We start from the raw sequence: 23991 nt of genomic DNA on the forward strand, positions 1-23991 counted from the left end.
AAAGTAAATTAATCTAAGTATACAGGAAAGGTATACTTACAAGTAATCAATGTCCTTTTGAGTATCATCTCTTGATATTCCAATCAAAATACACAATCCTTTGCCAATGGAAGAAATTATTTCGCCATCAGCTAAACATATATTAATGTAACATTAGTAAAAGGATTCTTACTAGCCTCAACAACAATTACATTTTAATTTCTTATTACATTGGCATAACTGAGTGTGATAGAACGCCTCTCCCTCTCCCAAACATTCCCTAAATATAATAATTTTTGTTTAAAGGCCATCTAATCTATTAATATGACAGTTTTTAAATGTGAATAAAACTTATCTAATCAATTCAAACTTTTTCATACTAATTAGTGTTTTGTGCCCTTCAATCAGATTCATCTCCCCCAAATGTCACCCCTTCCTGCTATTGGGTATATAATCATTGTTAATTGTAGTATTTTTTCCCATAAATTTATTTGTAGAATAATTCAGTTTTTTTGTCTTCCAAATGGCTTAGCTATGTAATAACAGAAATCTTAACTAGTATTATACTAATGATACTTACAAGAATAATGCAAGATGATAATTTTACAGTAACTTAACACATTATTATAAATACAGCAAGAAAATGCAACACCAACAGCAACTAAAATAACACACATTACATTACACATGTTAACATTTGTAAATTAGTACATTATATAACAGGGGAACTTTGAGGATTTGTTATGAGCGTATCCTTCAAGCTGAAAATTAAAAAAATTTAAAAACAAACAACATTTGAATACATTTACTCTAGGGTATGTTTGTGTGTACACTGAGGTATAAAACGTTGTGCAAAACATGCTTATTCTCATCCAACTACCATTTCATCATCCATCCACTACTTTAACCGGTCGTAATCAGCCAGAAATTAATGACAGTAATGTCTCACTCATACGAAACTTTGCGAATAACGTTTTCACAGTTTGATGACATTTGCCATTTTGAGAAGTGCAGTTTTACGTTATGTGTGTTTTTCCAACATGTGACTCTCTTGTAACTTTAAATATGCTTTACAACCCTCTTTTCCCCCCCCACCCCCCCCCCCCCCCACCCCCCCCCCCCCCCACCCCCCCCCCCCCCCACCCCCCCCCCCCCCCACCCCCCCCCCCCCCCACCCCCCCCCCAACATACAGTATTTTATTAAGACAAATTGTGTACGGTACAGTACATAAATAATGAAGTTAAATACAGTACCAAATTGAAACTTATAGGTTAAGTATGAGTTAAATTACTGTATTAAGAAGTGAAATCAAACAAAAATTGGACGTACAGTACTGATATTATTATTGAGTATAATATTAATTGTTAAAAGACATAAATTCAGTTATTGTCTTCTGTCGCATTGAAGAGAGTCTATTGGATGACGCGTAGTTTCGTACAACTATTGAACGCGTGGACCCGTACAATATCCAGTACGCTCACATTGCTTAACAATAGAACTCTCACACTAAATACGGTAAATGTGCTTAGTATTCGCAAACACGTTTATTTGTCAAGAAATACAATGCAACAGTCAGAAAACATGTTTTAATAAACAATGTTGATAAATCTATAAGAAAATAGACCCATTCTCAAGTTTAAAACCGTATTTTTCTGTAATTCTGGCTAATCCGAACAATCACATAATCCGAACAAGGCTCGATCCCAATTAGGTCGGATTAACGGGACTCTACTGTATTCGATCCCTGTGTAACCGATATAACAAAAACAAGTGTAAGAGGGAGTAAGTAATAGGTAAAAAATGAAACTCTGTTAAAATATACACTACTTTTATTTGTAAAAACCTGTACAAACATTTTCAGTGTTGTAGAAAAATAGCTGCCTTTATTACATAGTTGTTGATATAAATATAAAAAAGGTCCTATGAGTAGAAAATATTGACTATGGGTGAGACTCTTTATCAACGACCATAAAAGGCAATCATAATGTATGTTTAGTGATGACACAACAATATAAATTATAGGAATATTATTGTTAAAACATTACAGACTTAACACAAACATTTTAAGCAGTTCTTTTCTATAAATTAAACAAATTAGTACTTAAAATTAACACATATACATTTACAGCACTTAATTAAATTATAATGGTCACTAAACAGAACCAAAAATGAACATTAAATTAACTGGTGTTAAAACACAGGAGAACATATGACTCGTAACAGATAATTCATTTTAACTTTTAATACAACTAGAAACATTGTTATATCTAAATACATCTTGCTTCTGTATTTATTTTCTAATGAAACAAACTCTTAAGTCTGTAACATATTCACTGACCAAGTAGGATAGTGTTTAGAAGCAAGGAGGTTATTCATTTTAGGAAAAGGTTTTCAGGGAAGTTTCTTGCATAAAGTTTTGAATATTTTTCATAACACCGGATAAACTCTATTAAATTTAAAACTCTAAGCAGAGGTTTTAGTTTTGGGTGAATCCAAGAAAATAAATATTTTTAGCACAATAACAAGGAATAATTAATGCAACACAATAATTGGAAACGAGAAACTCCTATAAATTATGTTTGGTTCTGAACTAGTGTATCAGTCGAACACTTAAGACAAACTACTAAATACTACCTTAGACCTAACAGTTACAAGGCGTCATGTGAGAGTGAACTAAAGAACTTCATTAATGTAATGAAGTCGTTTAAGATTACCACCGATGCCAACAGAAGTTACACATAAGTATCGAGTGAGAATGGCACATGTACGGACATGGCATAGAAGTACATCGGTTTGGAGAAGAAACAACGGGAACCCAACATTAGGCTGGTACAGTCTGGCAAATAAAATAGGCAATAACAAGTATTTTTTACTAAAAACAAATCGTACAACAAGAAAATTGTCATTAAACACAAAGGTTTTACTACTCTTGAAGGTAGAACTAAGAGGAATAGTTTTTGTAGGAATGGGTATGAAGCAAATAGACCTTCAAACGTCCTGTTGAGCAGAAGCCACTCATCGTCCTTAAAATACAAATACAGACACAAAACACATATAAAAGAACTAAAGTGATGTCTTGGGGAAGTCAACCTCCCGACTCACAGCTAAAACTTAGGCCTTAATCAGTAGTAAGTTAATTAAACTAAAATAATAAAAATTGAAAGTAAACTGTTAGACGGCATAGTGCTCTGCCGGTACACAGTAGGTGGTGGGCTGGCAACCAAGCAACCGGGTGGTTGCAGGTTGCTGTGCTCTGCTATGAAGGCACATCGGAGTCCTCGATCTCGCAAACGTTTGCCGAAATGTCGCTGAGGCTGTGGCTGGCACAGCTGGAGGGGAAACCGTAGGAAGGGGCCGCGTCGTCTGCGCTGCGATAAGACAAGTAAAGCTCCTCGTCCAGGGTGGCAAGGTCTCGGGCCGGATCCACTGCAACAATAACATCAGTTTGAGTCTTGCTGACAAGATAATTGCTTTACAAACACTAACTTTAGAAGGTGAAAGGCCGTTTGCGTTGATATTAAGAAGATGGGAACAGAGTTGAACTAAAAATATACAGAAGAGTATAATGGAAGGAAAGAGAGGGAGAATGGCTGTGGGTGCTGGAAGAATGGCTGTGGATGCTGGAAGAATGGCTGTGGGTGCTGGAAGAGACACGTATAGTGGCGTAACTAGGAATTGGCTTTAGAGGGATGAGAATGACTGGAGGTTATGGAATAAATGTAAATAATTTATATATGTCTAATTCAAGGTAAAATATTTAACTGCTGTATCTCAAACAAGTTGAATTGATGTTATACATATAATTTTTTAATTATTCAGGTATTTTGGGGCTCTATCCTTCTCATCCCCTTCTTGGTTTGTCACTGATTGGGTTATAGAATTAGTTGAAATTTATTCAACATTATCCTCTGCTATTGTAATGATTACTATAACATTTCTTCACATCTGTATTATCCTCAATATACCTCCATTGCTGGATTTACAACCACTTGACCATCTGATGGAAACATATTGTATACTTAGTTTGTATTTTAAAATGTGAAGCTGACACAAAAATTTTCTATTTCCAATAACAAAACTGTACGTTTATTATGCCCTATGGGTCCTTGGCAGCTAACCTGGAATATTGAGATGGATTGTAGACTCGTTACTAGTGTTGCTGTGAAGGCTGGAGGAATCGGGCACTTCACTGCCAGGCACCTCTGTGATGTTGGGCAATGTGTGTTGACTCGGGACCCAGTCTGAACAATCCCAGTGGTAGCCTGCACAGAGAAACAGAATATCACTGTGAAGGTTGGAGAACTTGGGCAATACTTGTTGATTAGGGAAGAAAGGTTTATATAACTTACCTCCAACAATCCTTGCATCGTCTTCCACACAACTCAGTGCTCGGCGTGTTATTTCTGGAACTCGTTTCAGATCTGGAAACAGGAAAAAGGAATCAAAATGTTTACATGTGTTTCCACCCATCAAATATGATATGATGGGTTACATCTCTAATATGTAATAACATACGAGAGATGTTAACCCTTTGAGGCTCAGGAGCATACCAGAAGTAATACTCCTCCAGGCTAGGTATTTGACCACAAAATACAAGATTTCAGCATTATAAATACTAATATTAATGATATAATTCTTCCAATAAAACACTTCATTACGAATATACAATAAAGAAATTGATCCAACATGATGCCAAAACGCATTATTTTGTTTACAAACAACTAACAGAGGGTAACAGTGTAGAGAAATAGTATCACATTATAAAAATGTCCAACTCTTCAAGAAAAACTGAATCCGACACATTGCAATATTCCAAATTATGCACCGGAAAATGGAAATCGTGGTCTATTCTGATTTGTAACGATTACAGCATGTGTATGGGGTACGGTCCAATAAGCGGACCCGGTTTTTTATATCGAAATTGGCAAACGATATTACTTAATCATAACCATAGATATAATCAATCGATACTGATGAATTATTTTTAACAACTTAAATAATCTATATGAACAGCTGTAAACACTTTCAAATAATACAAGGTAATATTTTAAATTTCACGTAACATTGTGTATTAAAATGGCCGTCAATCTTAGGAAGCTTCACGAAATTGCTTTAAAAGACGATAAAATATGTTTTTATGGCTTCAGGATGTTGGGTTAGTACCTAAGAATCCATTATGTGATATTTGTGGAAAGGTAACAAATGTAACTGTCAGAGGAGCTAACATGGTCGTCTTCAGATGCAAAAAAAGAAGGTAATGGTGGACACAACTTTAGTAAAAACGTTTTCGTTCTGTTTCATTTAGTTAAAGTTATGAGTTTCCCTGATTTTGGTTATGTTCATTTATTATTTGTTATAATTAAATTCACATTTTAATTTAAACATATGATTGTTATTACTTTTATATCGATTGATAGTCTATGATTCGATATGCGAATATTAGGTATCGATGATTATATTCTTCGATATAAAAAACCGGGTCCGCTTATTGGATGGACCCTACCCTGTGTATGTGTTTGTGTGTGTGGAGCGGGACCATGCCCATTCGAGCTACTAGTGAGTCCAAGCACATGATGTACCAGTGCCAACAACACAACACATACTTACCATTGTTTATCTTATGCTGAGGGCTGCGGTTGAGGTTGCGCCGGTAGTCTGGAGGCACGTTCTCCAGTTCGTCTCCAGCAGAACCGTAACTGCGGAGAGTGTCCAGGTTGTTGAGTGGGATGACGGCTGCCAGTACTTCATTGTTGGAACTCGCTGAGTAGGACGCCGGTCGAGCTACTCTCTGCACACAAGAAGTTATGGTTATGGAGATTGAAATGTATATTGCGAGGGCCCTGAGTTTGGACTGCACAAGACTATGCCTACACACATTATTTAATGTGCATCAATATTCATGGAGGTAGGAACCAATTTACATTTTATGAGAACATATTTAAGTTTTTGTGGTATCTAATTGGAAGAATTTTTATAGAAAGGAATCAGTAATCAGGTGTGTAAATTTTGTGGAGGAGTCAAAATGGGAGAGTAGCAAAAGCACTCAGCATATAATAATAAGGATCCCAAACAGTACAGATCTGTAAGCCATTGTTCACTTTTAATCAGATTTACCTTTTAACCCTTTGAGTGCCACAAGCTTAATGAGTTAGGGCAAGGTTACCTAGTAATTTTCACAGATCATATCCCTCAGTGCCAGGCGCTCTTTTGGTATTTGTAGTGTTCCACTAAATAATTCATAACTTTTGAAAAAACAAACATAATTTATTTATTTATTTGAATGTTACAATACAAATTTCAAAATCCAATTACATTCTAACATATTAATATATTATACATTTATATCGTATTGCTAGCAAATTACACAGCAAAATCACTTTAAAAATATACTTTTAAATCCCAGTCCATGCTCTTCATGCCTTCCTATATTTACCAAAAATTAACAAATTAATACACCCTATTATAGTATACTCATAAATAAATTATCGATAGTACTAAATTGCACAATGCCATTGATTAAAACAATAGACACACTAACAGTAACAATACTGTACATATTTTATTTTATTTCATATTTTGAACTCCTTACAATTGAACCCAATCATTTGATAATATTTAAACAGCTAGAATTCAAAGCAGTGTCTGATTGTTGCGATGAATGAGGTCAAGGTCGACGACAATATATCGACATGATGGATAATGGACATATGGACATAATGGGATGATTATAACAAAAATGCACAAAAAATTACATGAAAAAGTAAACTATAAACCTGCTTAACCAAACCTTTATTCACTTTAGTATATTTTTGTTGCCTACGTAAATGTTCCTTATGTTTCATTTATTGTATTAAATAGAAATATAATCCCTTACAAAATTTTACATTTGAAATTTTTTCACATTTTTGTACCTTCCTGTTTTGACTGCCACCAAAATAGTGTGGTTGATGATAGATTCCTTTCTGAGGAAAAACTCTTCCATCAATTTCCATAAATTTAAACAGTTTTATTGTATGCATAATATACTAGGAAATATGTTAACACAGTAGTTTTTTACTTACCTGTGTTACTTCAAGGTTGCTCAGTTTAGATGTTCTCTTGATGTCAGGATTTAAGACTGGCGGTGATTTATTCAGACGAGTCACGTGATTCGGTTTCCGGCATCGTCTTGAAAATACATTTTAAGTCAGAAATACAACATTTGACTGTTTAAAGTTTGAATCACAATAAAGGAAACAAAAAAGTACTACCTGGATAAAAGAAGTAACCCACCTGTAAATGATGAAGAGCATCACCAAGAAAATAATGCTGGCTACTGCAATGCAGATGGCTATGAACTCTTCCCATGTGATACTGTAGATGTTGGAGGTGATGGAGGGTGGGCAGGTGTGGTTGAGACTACAGGGCTGGTTGAGCGGGGGAAGGCACAGGTAGCCGGGTGGGGGCTGCTGGGGTACACACACTTGAGAGGCGGGGCACACACATGCAGGCGGGGGCAAGGACTCCTCACAGTGATCTCCTGCAACCATTATTTATATATTTTATTGTGTACTCGTTTTCATATTTTACATGAAAAAGAACTTTTAATCTTACGTGTTTTAATTAGATAACTGAAAACTAACTCAAAACTGTGTTTCATTTATAACATACAATTTTGCGTGACTCAATCTAGCCAATGTTGCTCTTTTTGCATCTTTTTTATGCCTATGAAGAGAAGAAAAGTATTTGTTGCCGTGCCTTATTAAACATTTTTATCCACTCTCCAAAAAGTCACTTGTATATTTTGATATTTTATATTTGTTTCTCGGCTACAAAGATTCAATTTTTATTTTGAATTATGTTTAAACTAATTAAATATTAGTTTAAATATCATATAATAGTTTGCTATAACTTCAGAGGTAGGGTTCAAAAACATCAGTCACTTACTACTAAAAAAGGGAAAATGACTTAATTACTGTTTTATTTTAGTGAAATTACTTTGTACTTTGGGAAATTAGTTCTTAATACAAGCATTTCCCTAAAAATGAAACTGAAACTTTGTTGCTAATTCTCAATACTTGCTCTCTTTCAAAAATCAAGGAATTCAAAAACTGTCTTTAGAAACCATTACATACATAATTTTTTGTATTTCAATAAAAAAGTACAGCTAGCATTTCTAATGTGCAAAAGTGTAATTCAACAAAGTAATGTATTTTTATCTTGTAATAGTTCTCAATAAAAAGAATTTAGGTTACTTCGCGTTCATTTTGTTTTGTTCAATTTGATCATCAATAAATGGAATCAGCTAAAAAATATTATTCAACAGAATATTATTTTACTCATACTTCTTATGTTCACAGCACTAATCAAATCCTCAGTAAATGTAAATGTGGGTCTGTGAATGTTTGTGAGCTAACCAGCAAAGCCGAGGTTGCAAGCACAGTAGAGCTGGTGAGAGTGTCCAGGAGCAACAAAGCTTGTGACGTCAGTGGCGATGGTGTACAGAGTGTCCGGCTGCAGTCTGATCCGCTGGCGACACATGGCTCCGTTCTTGCAGTCACACGTCAGACTCACCGGGTTCATACTGGCAGAGATTAGAGCCTCATTCAGTGTCTGCACGTCCACACCCTGTCAAACAGGCAAATTGCTGTTATATCACTCAAAGGGCTGGACAAATTTCATTTCTCTTTGTCATTCACACAATATTTGGAAAATGAAGTGATTTACTTTAAATTTTGCATGAAACCATTTCAATATGGGGAACACTGAGTTCAATGATGGTGCATGTCACTCAATGTGATTTGGCTGAGCATAACCAAATATTTTTGAATTGTTCTTATGGGTCACCATAATGGCAATGCGAAAATTGAAGAATAAATACATTTTTAAACAAACTGAGCGCAACCATATGAGATTTTGTCATGTGAGATTTTTATTCAAAAAGTGAAATGAAAAAAGTAGGAATAGTGGAAAATCAATGTTAATAATCATCAGTAATAATAATATTTAATTTCAGTGCATTGTAGTACCCTCCCTAGCTCACCAGAACTTTTATTATTTTGAACACTGCGATGAAATGGAATTTAACTAACAAAAATTTGCATGTATAATGTAATAATAATACTAATAATATTGTTTATTGTGAAAAGACAATATAAACATTGTATCACACCCGTCCTTAATTTAATCTAACCATTCTCGCTAGCAATGACACACTCAGACATACATGACCTCATTCAAACTTCTCTCTTACAGTTTACAGGTCCGGTAATACGAATTTGTGCTCTTAATTGTCTCAGCGATTCATCATAAACTCGTCAACAGAGTAAAATGCCTTTGACACCAAAATGGTTTTCAACTGAGCTCAGCATATTTTTCATTTTGTTGTTTAATACTTTCAGGGAGACTGTTGATTAGTCTGACACCAACTTGAGAAGGCAAATTTCTGAAAGCATTAAATGAACAAATTTTGTTCTGTGTTGTTTTGGACTCGAAAGTTGTCCCTGCCTCTAGTCCCATGATGGTGAACATCCCCACCTTGAACCAAAGCGCACTTTGATCTGGAGTAAAGGATCACCAATATATCTTTAATGTGGCAATATATATTGAGAAATATTTAATCTGTAGACTTTAAATCTTGCATGAAACTTAATTTATTTGTAGACAAGAATGAGTTCTATGATGGTGCATGGCCAGCTATGGAATTTGGCTGATTACTCAGTAGCTGACACAATAAGTTTTTGTACCAGGGTAATGTAAAACGTTCTTTTTCTTGATGACATCCATCTATCTGTGCACAGAATATTTCGAGAATGAAATGAGCTATATATTTAAATGTTGGCTGGCAACCTAATTAAAATCTATTATCTGTTTTTTTCTGCTGTTATCTGTTATGTTGGTCATGGTGTAGTGTAATATAGATAGGTACAGGAACATTGGTACTCACCCCACTGATAACAAGAAGGACATCCAGGTCACCATGGGGAGCTGCCTGCACACTGATAAGAGAGACGTCTCGCTGTAGAGACGCCTTCAGAGTTCTCACAAGGCCCTTGCGCTGACTCAGCACAAAGTGCTGGGGAGTCACACCATTCAGTCTAGAACATTTTATAAAGATTAAGATAAAAGTTTAATATGAACACAGTATAATATCGTTATAAGTTAACCTGATGTGGGCCAAAGGCACAGCGTGTGTGTTCTTCAGCCCAGCGGACTGGAGGCTGTAAGGCAAAAACCCTGAATTTGGGGTGTCCTTTGTTCCGCTCAGCAATAACCATTGTATTTCTTGACACTTCCATTAGAATATGTTTGGATCTGTCAAAAAGTTTGTTTGTTTTTTATTTTCACAATAATACAATAAACATCTGATAGAATAAAACAATCTTCTGTTACACACTAGTTTAGTTTGTAAAAGGCGGTCGGTCATTTGTTTTATTCACTTTAAGCGTCAAATAAATGAGAGTAAAGTATTTTAGTTTCCTATTCATTAGTTCAGAGTTATTAACAATGTGTAAAAATATGTTTTATATAGCAATTACTGCAATATAGAACTGCCGTAAGTAAAGTGTGTATGCACCGCAGACTGCTGTCGGTGCACGATCTACCACTGCAAATAACTCTGGTTGCAAAAGGATAGCAAATGAAACATTATTGAATTTTAAAATTTAGTGAATATTTAAAACTAATAATTAAATGAAAGGGTTTCACTAAAATTAAAAAATCAAAATCAATTAAACAAACTTTGAAGGTAGTAAGTACTAAAATGAGTACTGACATGCCTTATTGAACTGTAGAAAATACTGACCTGATACTGACGCTATGCTGGAGCATGTCATCCCAGATAGGCTGTACAACAACAACAACAGATGCACTGGAGGTAAACTTCCCATCGGTGACGGAGACATTGAGCAAGTAGCGGCCGGTGTCTAGACCAGGGGCCGCCGCCAACGCTCCCTGGCGGGGGTCAATGGTAAACAGGCGGGGCGGGGTGGGTGGTGACAGGCTGAACTCCAGGCTGTCGTAGGGGTCCTGGTCTGTAGCAGACACCCGCCCCAGCTCCCCGCCACCCCACCGCTCCTGGTACACCCCCACCCATACCTCGAGTGGAGTTACCACAGGTGGGAACTGCGACTCCTCTATGACCTGAGCGTTCAAACACCGTCACTTGTAGATCGGAAAAACACTTACATTTTATAATATTATAAGTAAAAATAATAATAAAATTGAAATAATAATGTTAATATTATAAATTTCTTTATTAATGAAATATATTTTTATATGTGTCTGCATAAATTATTGGTGAGATTCAGGAGAATTAATGTTAGAGTAAATTCAATATTGTACTTTCATCAATTAGAATGTGTAACTTCTATGGTTAACTGTAATTTAATCTCTCAGTGTGAACAATAATTATATCACACTGAATGCAAAACTAACTCTCTATTAAAGTTTATTCATTTTATCCTACAAATTTTATTGTAGCTGACCTTGACAGTGACCCAGGTATCGGAGTAAAGGGGTGGGGTGCCATTATCGAAAACTCGAACATGCAGAGTAAACGTGTCTTGTAGCCTGTAACTGAGTCGGGCAGCTGTACGCACTGTGCCATCCGGCTCTATCCGGAACGCACCTCCAGGGTCTCCTGACAGGATATCGAATGTAAACGGAGCCGAGTTTGGGATGATATCTGCATCTGATACAGTCAGCTGACACACGGGCCACCCAGGCAGCTTGTCCTCCTACATATACAATAATAATCATTACTTAACCCTTTGTAATCAGAAAACTTTCAATGAAAGCCACATTTTTAGCAATAGTGATTATAGAAGTACATACATTATTACGTTTTGAATTTATTGTATCAAGCTATAAAAAATTATACCTCTTATGGTAAGTTTTGTGTTTTAACAGGGTATGATATCTTCCAAAGCTTTCTGCAGGATGAATACTAGGTGGTTTTGTAGTAATACAACATTTCCCTAATAATTAATATGTCAAACGTTGTCCAACATGAAAATTTGTCCATTCCACTTTGTACGTTGGACGCCATCTGGGATTGTAATGACATCAATTTTACTCCATTTTCAGCCGTTCTAAGATGTTCTGATTGGTACTGAGATCCCATGGTATTCTTAAAGACTGATAAATGACATGACAGCTGGTAAACGACTGTGATCTGCTGTGTGTGTTGCTTCTGTTGTGCTCTGGTTCCAAGCCTATTTTCAGACACGTTCACCTTAGTAACTTAATATGTTGTTCCAAGTGTGTCAAGTACAATATGTCAAGTGTGTGTATGTATGTCAAGTGTGTGTATGTATGTCAAGTGTGTTTGTGTTGTCAAGTATGTTGTTACTAAGTACGTCTTTTCTTTTTTATTTCAATATTATTATTGAGTTAGACAATGGCAATGAATTTAGTACATACAAAAGTATGAAAGTGATAGTGATGATGTTCTTCCAATATGGTAAATACAGTACAACAGACAGTGACAGTTATGATAGCCTAGTCCTAGCCCTAACAGAAAATATTGACGATGGATTGTATAGCAGTTGGTCTGTTTATGAAGGGCTTGAGTTTTTAATTTTCCTTACACATTTTTAGGTGGGAATGACCTAACATATGTGAACGCGTATTAGTTCCTAAGAATATGATGAAAATTAAGCGTTAATTTAGCAATGTCGGATCCAACATACAACAGGAATGATAAAATTACAATGTCACAAGTTGTAAGGGTTAGAATGTAGCTTATTATTTAAAAATTGTTGTGGGAAATAATTTTGGTCTTCACAAGTGGATATTTGTTGTCGAAGTCAGTAATTGAGGCATCAATAACATTATGCTTTCGTTTTTTTACTAGAAAGTGTTATCTAGAACAAACTTGGTAATCAGTCATGATCAAAATAGAGCAGTGTTGCGCGTCAGACAGTACAAGTTTAAGGAGTTATTACTGACTCACGTAGTATCAGGTACAATATATTTTACCATGGAGTCTAGATTTCTCATAATCACTACATTATTCTAAAAAGAAGATAATAAATCGAGAATATTATAACCAAACTCTTAATTATATCTTTAGTATTGAAAGCTGTACTTAGTATTGCTACCCATCTTTTGTCTAAGAATTTCATCACAATAATGGTGATAAATCAGGTTAGAAGCACTAACCGGTGATGAACTCTGTGGTCAACAAGTAGAACTATGTCAGAAATTTCAAAGCAAAATTTGTGTTACAGTTTAATTGTTCCGGTTCTTACAAAAACTAACTAATTCTGATTTTAAAAAATATCCCCAAACTCGCCTGAACTATTGCTGTGTAGTTGTTCTCCAGGAACAGTGGAGGGTTGTCATTTGTGTCCAGCACCTCAACGTTGACGAGAGCGAAATTGGAAAGTTGAGGCAATCCGAAGTCAGTGGCTCGCACTTGTAAGACGTAGCTGGATACCTATAGAATAAGGAAAGCATCAGTATCGGTATAGCAACCTATGAGTCATGTGAAGGATATCTACACGTGGTAGACTCAATGATACTCAATGATACTCATTTATTACCGGTAAAGATTACATACATTGTCACATTGAAAAAACACAATATTGTACATTTCAGTTTTAAAAGCAATGTAATCCTCCAGTTCGTCCAGATCTTTAAAAGAAGTGATATATTAAATAAATATAATCAATTAAAACAAATCAATTAATTATTTTAAAACTAATTACAATACAGATAAAAGAATTTCCCAAAATCAACAACAAATTATCTAATTTATAACTAATCCCAAAAAACTTCATCCACTTCATAAAGTGGGTGTTCCAAAAGGAAAAATCCAATTTGTCTTTTGAAAGTACTAAATGGCAGTGATCTTAACCCATTTGGCAGTGTGTTCCATAATTTTGGTCCAAGAGATAATGTTGCTAATGAATATTGTTTTGGAAATCAGTTTTTTGGTTACAATATTGTTTGCACCCCTTGTGTTGTATTGGTGAATGTTTTTATATGTTAGCTTGATTGACGTAGCCATATAAAGCAAAAGTTTATACACAATTAAACAAGGGACTGTCATAATATGAAGTTCTTGAAATTTTTGTTTACATGGAATCCTTATAGCCAATACCAGAAATATAACGTACTGCTTTTTTTTTTGTATTAATAAAATTTTATTAATGTTCTTCTTAAATGTATTTCCCCATATTTCAATACCATAAACTAACTGAGAGTAAAAAAAAATGCATAATATACCATTTTAAGAGCTTTTTCGTTGCAAAATTCAGACAGTTTTCTCATCATAAATATTGCTTTAGATAACTTTAAAACAAAGAGTAGTTATATGGTCATTCCAATTTAAATTTTTGTCGATAATCAATCCGAGAAATTTTTGTAGAATCAAACTTTGGTATTACTAAATTGTCAACTGCTATTTGAATTTCAAAGGAAGATTTTTTATTTGAAGTAAAATTGAGAGCTGTTGATTTATTTGCATTTTTACTGTTAAAAAGTTTTCATTAAAGTATTGCACTATATTATTAATTTGTATATTTGCTATGATTTCTAAATCCTCCAAATTTTTGTGTTTATATAGTATAGATGTGTCATCTGCATATAAAATTGTCTGGTTAGGATTACTTACATTTCCAATGTCATTAATATATATTAAAAATAGCAATGGACCAAGAAACGGAACCCTGAGGCACACCCCACTTAATGTCTGATCTTTTAGATGTGACTTCACCCTGATCATTTTTTATGGTGACAAAACTGTTTCCGACAGACCAAGTAAGATTTCAGTAAATCATGAGGTGTCCCTCTTATTCCATAGTTTTCTAATTTATCAAGCAAAATATTTATATTTTACACAGTCAAAAGCTTTTTTGCAAATCCAGGAAACACACCACAAATAAAATCACCATTTATCATTCTCTTCCATTATTTCATTAAGAAATTTGATTATGGCTGACAAAGTGGATTTCCCCCTCATGAATCCATGCTGATTTACAAAAAAGTATGCTCTTAGCTTCTAAAAAATCAATTAACCTATTACAAATAGCTTTCTCAAAAACTTTTAGAAATAACAGGCAGAAGTGCAACTGGTCTATAGTTTAATAATTTCTGAGCAGTTTCCCTTGTTTTTAAAAATAGGCACAATTTTAGAAATTTTTAAACTGTCTGGGAAAATTCCTGTTTCAAAACTTGTATTAATTACAGATGATAAAGGTCCTGCTATAACATCTGAAATATTCTTTAATAAATCAGTACTTATGCAGTCCCAACCAACTGCAAAACTATTCTTCAAGTTCTTTATTATTTTAAGAATCTCTTTTTCAGAGGTTGGGTGAAGAAACATGCTGCTTTCAATTCTTTTACCCTTAAAAGAGTAATTCAGATTATTAAAATTAATGGCCAATTGTTCAGGGATGCCCTTAAAATATTCATTAAACTGATTGGCAATAAACATTAGGATCAGTTATCAAATTAGCATTGCTTCTTAGTGAGATGTTTAGCTCTATTTTTTTGTATTTCTTCCTAAATCTCTGTTTATGATTTTCCATGTATCAGCATTTATGTTTTTTTGAATTCAAAATTTTATTTTGTCATATATTCTTGTTTTGTTTTTCTTAGCAGACTTTCATATTTTTGCTTTTGCATTTTTAAAAGATTCTTAATTCCAAATTTATTACGATTTTGAACCCAGAGTGATTCAAGGAAAATTAAAACATTTTTTGTCTCCGTAATTTCTTTAGTTATCCATGGAGTTTTATCTTTAATCTGTTTCTTAATATTTTTATTTTTTATTGGGCAACAAATATCAATATTATAATTTAATATTTCAACAAAATTAGAATATTGCTTATTGACATCACAAACTTGATGTCAATATATCCCAGTTTTCTTTTTGAAGACTCACCATCTCCCTGTCCAGCGGGCGAGCGACAGTGATGTGTCCCGTGTTAGGATCCATAGAGAACTGCTGGTGCCGGTCTCCTCTCTCCAGCGTGTAGCCCACCTTGCCATTGCTGCCACTGTCTATGTCAGTTGCTGTCACCTGCACAAAGTTGTAAAACAAACATAGTTATATGGAGTTCTTCACTTAGGAATAGCAGATTTACTACAGTAAAGAACTAGCTTAACTGTTCGCACGCATATTACAGGAAATATTGTAATACAAGTTACTGAATGTCAAACAAACACTTGCGCTCTATTCATTGCTCTCAGCCACCTGTTATCGTTCCGACACTGTTCATCGTAGTAACTAAACACCATTTTGTGCTGTATACTGGTGTGTTTGATAGCGGAGGATAACAGCGTAATTCTTATGATTTGCGTGTAAGGTGTTTCTATGTCTTATATATTACATCCTAATATTGTTTTTAGCTGTTCGATAACTTATGTTGGAATTTCAATGTTGTTTATTTTAAAATAGGATTTTCTGTTTTTATTGAATTGGAAAATTCCATGATTTGCATTTTTATATATATTTATTTATACAAATTTATAAAAATCGTTAGAAAAATAAGATTTTATATTATTGTTTCCAACAATAACTTTAGGAATATTAGTTCAAAGCCTGACCTTAACCAAATTAACATAACATTTTTTAAGCTAATCGAATGCTAAGTGGAAATAAGGAAATTTTATATCCAGCGATCTAAAGGTTAAACACATTTTAGAAGTCAGTTTATCGTGTAACAGGATTTAACAATGTATAGTGTAACAGATCAATATTGGGTAAATTTAAATTCAAACGGTTCACACCGAGAACGGTAAGCGCAAATTGAAAATAAATACAAAAATAAATAACAAAAGGAGTCTAAAGAGCTGCCGGTTTCCCTCCATTTGTGGTTTGTGGACCCCGTTGTGTAAACCACCATGTTGTGAGAAAGATCTCGGCCTGATTCCTTCTTCTTCATCCCTAGACCATAAGGGAAGCATGTGTTAAGATTCTTTCTATTACTTTACATGTGATATCAATCAATCAATCAAATATCTTTATTCATTTGAATACATCAAGTGTACAAGAATAGTGTCAAAATGCCATTATACATATGGCCAATCTTATTACTAAAAATATTTGCTAGTTTGGTCTTTTTAATGACATGAATTCCTCCAACGAGTATAACACTAAGGCTTATAATATACTTTTTTAAATTGGCTTTAAAAATATTAATATCATTTTCCTTTTAGAATATTTTCATGCAAACGCCTTAAAAATACTTTTCCAATGTAATTTGGTTTCTTTTTATATAACTCAAGTCGATGGTTGCTCTGTTATTATAGTATTTTTTCCATCTGGTGTTGTGAGGGTGTATGTCATTAATTACACTTGAATCAGTTTTTACAATTAAGATTGTTTCATATATTTGTACATTCCATATTCAGTCAAAAGTTCTAATTTTGTAAAATATTCCTTCACAGAATCATTATTTTTTCAGACTTAACATAATACGAATCCCTTTTTTCTGTAGTTTAAGTAGTTTATCCAAGTTTTTTTTTGATGTTGAACCATATAGACTTATTCCAAAGTATATGTGAGACTGAACATGTGCATGATAGACTGATTTTAACATTTGGTTATTACATAGATATCTCATTTGTCTAAGTTGCATAAATTCCTGAGTTAACTTTACTTATTACATGTTTTTACATGGTCGTCCCAACTAAGGAACTTATCAATTTTTCAGCCCTAGAAAATTTGTTGTATTTACTTCTTCAACTAAATCCGTATTATATAGTACCCTTGGTTTGTCAGTATTTCCATTCTGTTTTGTAGCAAAGGCAACAAATTTAGTCTTTTCAATATTTAAAGTCAGATTATTTTTTTTTTAGGAATTGGTTAACTAATGCCAAATTTTTGTGCTATATTCCGCTCTAGTTCTTGAAGAGTTTTTGCAGAAAATTTTAAATTTGAGTCATCAGCAAATAAGGTTAAGTATTGGTTTTTATTATTGTTTATTATTTGTGGCATATCATTTATGTAACATAAGAACAGGATTGGACCCAATATACTCCCTTGCGGTACTCCAAATTTTATTAACTGCAAATCTGAATGAATTTTATTTTTTTTGTTATTTTGAATGTATGATAATTCTACAAATTGTTTTCTGTTTGATAAATAAGATTCAAAGAGCTTGAATGACGTTTTTGTAACACCCATTTTTTGTAATTTATCAAGAAGTACATCATGCTTAACGCTATCAAACGCTTTTAGACAGGTCCATAAAAATTCCTACTGTCTTCTCCCCCTTATCGATTGATTCAATTACTGACTCCAAGAATGAGGTGGCTGCTGTAATTACTGATTTGTTTGCACGAAATCCGTGCTGGGCAATATTCAACATTTGATTCATTTTCTAAGTATTCTACTAATCTATTATAGATGGCTTTTTCAAAAATCTTGGATATATTAGATAACAGAGATATGGGACGGTAGTTTGAAATGTTTTGCTTGCTTCCTTTTTTAAAGACTGGTATTATTTTTGAAACTTTTAATAAGTTTGGAAAATTTCCAGTAACAAATGCAGAATTAATAAGATGACTTAAAATTCTAGATAGATTTTTTTTAGCCGCTTTTACTACTGAAATCGGTATCTCGTCATGACCACAAGAGCTCTTATTTTTTTAGAGAATCTATAATATGTTTCTATTTCAGACTCACTTACTGGTTTTAGGTAAAATGCTGGTTGAAAGATATTATGTCTTTGGTAACTAATTTGATCAAGTGGGTAACTCATGCTATCCAGAGATTGTTTACTCCCCACACAATTTTACTACATTAACATAGTAGTTATTGAATTTTTTTTACTTATAATAAAAGGATCAGTGTAGAAGTTATTATCAATTGTTAGAGTGATATTTTCAGACTGATTGATGGTTCTTATTTCCAATCTCAGAAATTTATTACTTCCCAAGACGCTTTTGAAATATTTTTGGCAATTTTTATTTTTATGATCATAATAGTTTTTTCTTGGTTTTGTTTAGTTTCATCTTAAAAATCCTATTTCTTTTCCTCAGGTACTTAAACAAATTATTATTTTTACTGTGTCTTGCCATTTTATATATTTCAGTCAACTCTTGTTTTTCATCTTTAAGTTCAACTGTCACCCATTCGTTTTTTTCTTTTTTGTTCCCTTAATTGTTTTAAAATGAAATGATAAGTCAAAATAATATTTGAATATATCATAACAAATTTTGTACTTAAGGTTCGAATTTGCAAAATATACTTGGATCCAGTTTTCCTTCTCCAGAAAAGAATTAAACGTTTCAACATTCTCTTTGGATATGACACGCTTAAATTCTGATATTGAAATGTTTTCAGTTGTAGATTTTTTTTCAAATTTAACAAGTCAATTAATTGGCCATCGTGATCAGATAGCAGTGTTATAATCCCTTCAACTTTTATTTTACTTGTAGGGATATTAGTAAAAACATTATCTATAGCAGATTCAGAATCCACAGTTACTCGGGTTGGGAAGTTCACTAAGTATTTCAATCCATGACTTTTTAAAAATATTATTCAATTCAATTTATCTGGTTTGTTAAGTAAAACATTAATGTTAAAGTCACCTACAATCAGAATATTTTTAAATTTTGCTAAAATATAATCAATTAGAGATATCTAGTCTGCTCAAAAATTCATATACGTCAGACGATGGGGACCTATACATTCCAACAAGTACAAATACATAATCATTTAGAGTACATTTTAACAATACAAAACTCACATTGAAAATCTTCACATAGTTTGTCAGCTAAAGGTATTGACATGTTACTTACTTTTAGGATCACACCTGGAAAGTATTAAGACTCCCCCCTTTGTAGTACTATCTCTACAGTAACTAGAGGCAGTGCTAAAGTTATGCAAATTTAGCCTTTCTAATTCCCAACTTCTAATGTTATGCTCAGTGATAACACAAATATCAGGTTGAACCTCGTCAAATTATAATTTGAAGTGAATTTAATCGTGACGGAAGATGCTCAATATTCTGGTGAAAAATTCTGATCTTTTTATTTATTTCTTTGTCAGCGTGTTTGTGACCGGTATAAATTTTGCATTATTCTATCATTAACTTGTTTGTTATCACTACAAAAGGGTGAGGAACCCACCTCCAGATGCGAGCTCAATCTAAAAAAACCATTATCAGTAATAACATCTCCGTTTGGTCTGTACACAGACCTATCCGACACAACACTAGTACTCTGCTTTTCACCGGAAACATTTTTAATAACTTGCACTGAACCATCTTTTTCACTTGTATCCAAGATAGAGACATTGGTTGTTGAAATCATTTGTTGGGTAGTAAGTTGTTCTATGGGTGTGTGCTCCTCCGGGTTCACAAATGAGTACAGTTCAGCGACAGTGGAAGAAGGTATTTTCAGTTTTAGGTACAGTTCATCGATAGCATTTTGAATACATTGGATAAGGTTGTTGTAAGTGTAACCATTGTGTAGTTTCTTAAAAGGAGCTTTGTTTAGCTAATAATATTTACTGGGGTTGCTGTTTTTATTTGAAAGCTAACAATGTTTTCAGCAAACACTTCAGGTGCTAATCCATCACGTATGCAAACCCATAGGGGAGCATACTAGACTTTGAAAGTTTCGAGTTTTGAAGTCTCTGACAAGTGCTGTAAAAGCATTTTTATAGCTGCCCTCAGTTGGGTTTATGGTTGTATTGTTGCTTAGTAATCAATCCATAGACCGCACATCCATTGTGACGTTTCTGAAATGATAAATCTCTTGTTAAGCAATCTGAAGGCTTGGGCCTCCCAAAATTTTTCCTTAAATGTTGTGGCTACTCCAGCACTCATTTGCTTTGCGCTTCCAAAGTCATTGGAAATACAATGGGCGAATGCTACAGTTTCGTCATTACAAAATCTTTTTATCACATGTTTCATGTTTCCATTAATGAAATTAATCTTGTTTCGGTTAAATGATTTTGAAAATATTACTGCCAGTGTGTCCAAAATTTTGTCTGCAGATTTTTATTTTCCCATTTCGGTTCAAATGCAGCCCATGCCTTGTATAATCAAATCTGGTTAGATGCTCCAATTCAATAATATATGTAGACTTTATGCGGAGTGCCAGTTCCCTCATGTAGCTATTCATCAAGTCCAATCTTGGAATTTATCAAGTCGTACTTCTCTAGATCAAATCTGTGAGGGATTGTACACAGTATAACAGGAGTTTTTTTGTTTAGTGTAGCTAGTGAATCCTCTATTGACCGATATATTGCATTGGTATCATTTTGTAGTAAATTGTTAGTTCCCCCATGATAACAACAGCATCATTTCCAGTGGATTTTTACTGCTACTTCCATTACTTGTTCAATCCTAGCATTAGGCATGACGCTTCCAAGGACTCTGATATTACTGCTTCTTTCTTCAATATAATGGCTCATACTATGCCCTTGGCTGTCAGAAAAGATTGAAAGTTCAATATTCTGTCTGGATAGTTGATTTATGGTTTGATTGCATTTTGTTGTGTGCAAAAGGTTAGTTTTGTATTTATATTGACATGGTTGGCTCAATAAGTTTGATTCTATAATACTGGTGTTTTTTGTTGATTCTATATTATCTAAAATTGTGTATCTATTTGGTGTGATAATTGCTGGGAGTTGAGTCATGACTTTTTTACTAACTTTTGTTTTCCTTGTGTTTTTTTTGTATATGGGTCCATTTTGTTTTTACAAGAGTTCTTTTCTGAGCTACTTTTTTTTGAGTCTGTTGAGCCAATTTTCAACAGAATTGATAGGTTTTAGTAGCATCTGTTTTTAAGAGGGAAGGTTTCATAAAATTGTTATTTAGGTTAACGTAAGCTATCTGGGAACGTTTGGTCAAGATTGAAATCTCACTAAGTGAAGGAAAAGTAAGCTCTTCAAGAGAGTATGAGGTGGTTAGTTGCAACAAGTAAACTGATTATAATTTCAGTTACAGCAATTGTGAAAATACCACAATCGTAACTATTTTCCTGTTGTGGTGCAGTACTTACAGGGATGAACTCATAATCATTCTTCTCTCTTTATTCAAGTAGCAGAATAACCTTCTGTGCAATACGTTTTGGCCGGCTCAATGTTGTACATTCTTAGCGAGTCATAGTTAGAAAAACTTTTTTTGTTGATCCTTCGTATACTAACAAGCTCCAGTGAGAACCCAAGCCATCTAATTTATTATCTTGTTTTAAATTTTCCCACGTCCTCATAATCTTTACTATCATTGACAGGCAGAAACAAATAATTTGACTCTTTTATATTTAAGCTGTCCAGAACAAAACTATAATCTGTTAGCAGTTTTATCGCCTGACATACCGTAGGATCCAGACAAATAATTGCTCTCCCCCTTAAGAGTTTATAATTTAATACCTCAAAATATTTCATAATAGTGTCATCTTCAATCCAGTTTGGTCCCAATATGTTTAATACTTTATTATGGTTGTTGGTAAAAAGCAAGGACTGGCTGTTATCTTCAATACTTTTGAGGCTAAAGTTATCACACATATCATGGTTGATTTGATTTTATCTATTAAAGGGCTACTAATTGCTAGAGGTTCACAAACCCATGTCAGGCGAGTTAACACTCATCATAACATTATCTTTTTTTGTGTAATAAGCTGTCAGCTGCTAAGGTTTGATTTTCTTGGCTGGGTAAAATTATTGACTAATGAGTCATTAGAACTTACAGAGGATAATCCAATCAGAGATTTATTACTTTGTTTTTTTGAAGCTCAGTTCTGCTTCTTTTAGGACAACAGCAAATCCCTTACTTTTTTGGTATTGTTGGATAAAACGTGATTTGTTTTTCATAAAAAAGACAAATATCTGCTTCTTTAATATTGATTCCTATTTTCTTTGTACCATAAAATGTGACATCATACTTTGCAAGTTTTGATTTTGTGTCAGTCTTGTCAATAATAGCTGGCCAGTATTGAAATCCCTTAACCTTTGCAAAAAACTCTGTCACCCAATTTAAATTTATTTTCTGTTAAATTACTCATTTTGTAATTAGTTATAATTATATTAAATTCATTTAGTTTAATAAGATACTATAAAACTGAAGTAAATAAAATGTATTATTTGAGTTACTTCTCAGGATGAAATGTAAAGTATAAATGTCTGGCAATCTATTGTGTAATAGTAAATTGTTCTTATAAAACTCAGTGAGCAGATTGTACAGGTGGTCAAACAATGAGTCATTGATTAGCAGTAGTAGTAGTAGCAGTCTGAAGGTCAGGCCGCCTTATCTTATCTTATCTCTACTATCCTTCTCTTGTTCACATAGACCCAAACACTTCTTTAAATTATTTTGAAATGTTCATATTACTTTATTTCCACACTGCGAAGTGTTAAACTAACTACTTACAACTGTCAGATTTTACTCACTTAATACTTTGATATAAAATTTAACTCTAAAAGATTATTTAAAACCACTGAAATCCTCAAAAAAAATAGGGAACACTACATGCACATGTTCAATATCCAAATTAATTTATAAAATCTTGAATAATAATAATTGACTGTGTTTGAATATATCTGGTGTGATAAAATTGTTATTTTATTACACCAGATAAAAACCACCAGTTAAGAAGTTTGGTATTTACCAAAATTTTTATTTAATTTCAAATGAGACTGCTGAATTTAAGTTTGGTGTTCACATGCTAAGTGTGTATATAGAGAATGTCATAAGATATTGGAAGTAGTGAATTAGATTTAATAAATTTATGATTTGAATGCCGATCTGAACACATTGCAAATGTTTTTATTTCCCAGCAAGTGAAATCAGTTATATGAAACTCAACTGATATAAAGGAGTAAATCTACTATTATAAAACAGAGTGTTACAGCAGTTGAAAAATACAGGTGAGCCTTACACACCTAATATCAAGTGTATTACACTATACAAATAAATAAATAAAAATGCCTTTATTTCTTAAGCGTTTTTCAGTACATAACTGTTTTTCAGAATAACTTGTGTCAAATGGTATAATAGCAACTGTTAGGAGTGCTAAAATCTTTATTTACCTATCACACTCTATGTACCCAAGCAGGTGCATTA

At 33.5% G+C, this 23991-nt stretch overlaps 2 protein-coding genes across 2 annotated transcripts in view; both read right to left on the reverse strand.

The window, feature by feature from the left end:
- Nucleotides 1-36: 36 nt before the first annotated feature.
- On the reverse strand, nucleotides 37-147 carry LOC124358587 (D-aminoacyl-tRNA deacylase 1-like; the record flags this gene model as incomplete). The annotated part of the gene is made up of 1 exon (XM_046810890.1): nucleotides 37-147. A coding segment is annotated over one exon (111 nt), but the record flags the coding sequence as incomplete, so codon positions are not given.
- A 1644-nt stretch (nucleotides 148-1791) lies between these two features.
- Nucleotides 1792-23991, reverse strand: part of LOC124358588 (fat-like cadherin-related tumor suppressor homolog) — a 116370-nt gene continuing 94170 nt past the window's right edge. Inside the window, exons 39-50 of the mRNA XM_046810892.1 lie at nucleotides 15855-15992; nucleotides 13257-13400; nucleotides 11446-11697; nucleotides 10764-11101; nucleotides 9906-10056; nucleotides 8377-8587; nucleotides 7253-7499; nucleotides 7042-7147; nucleotides 5588-5768; nucleotides 4330-4401; nucleotides 4099-4242; nucleotides 1792-3406 (exon numbers count right to left, since the gene is read on the reverse strand). Coding sequence (XP_046666848.1) covers nucleotides 3237-3406; nucleotides 4099-4242; nucleotides 4330-4401; nucleotides 5588-5768; nucleotides 7042-7147; nucleotides 7253-7499; nucleotides 8377-8587; nucleotides 9906-10056; nucleotides 10764-11101; nucleotides 11446-11697; nucleotides 13257-13400; nucleotides 15855-15992 — 2154 coding nt within the window. The 3' untranslated portion in view covers nucleotides 1792-3236. The remainder of the gene's footprint in view (nucleotides 3407-4098; nucleotides 4243-4329; nucleotides 4402-5587; nucleotides 5769-7041; nucleotides 7148-7252; nucleotides 7500-8376; nucleotides 8588-9905; nucleotides 10057-10763; nucleotides 11102-11445; nucleotides 11698-13256; nucleotides 13401-15854; nucleotides 15993-23991) is intronic.

This window comes from Homalodisca vitripennis, chromosome 3 (assembly GCF_021130785.1).
Source record: "Homalodisca vitripennis isolate AUS2020 chromosome 3, UT_GWSS_2.1, whole genome shotgun sequence".
Classification (NCBI taxonomy): Eukaryota; Metazoa; Arthropoda; class Insecta; order Hemiptera; family Cicadellidae; genus Homalodisca; species Homalodisca vitripennis.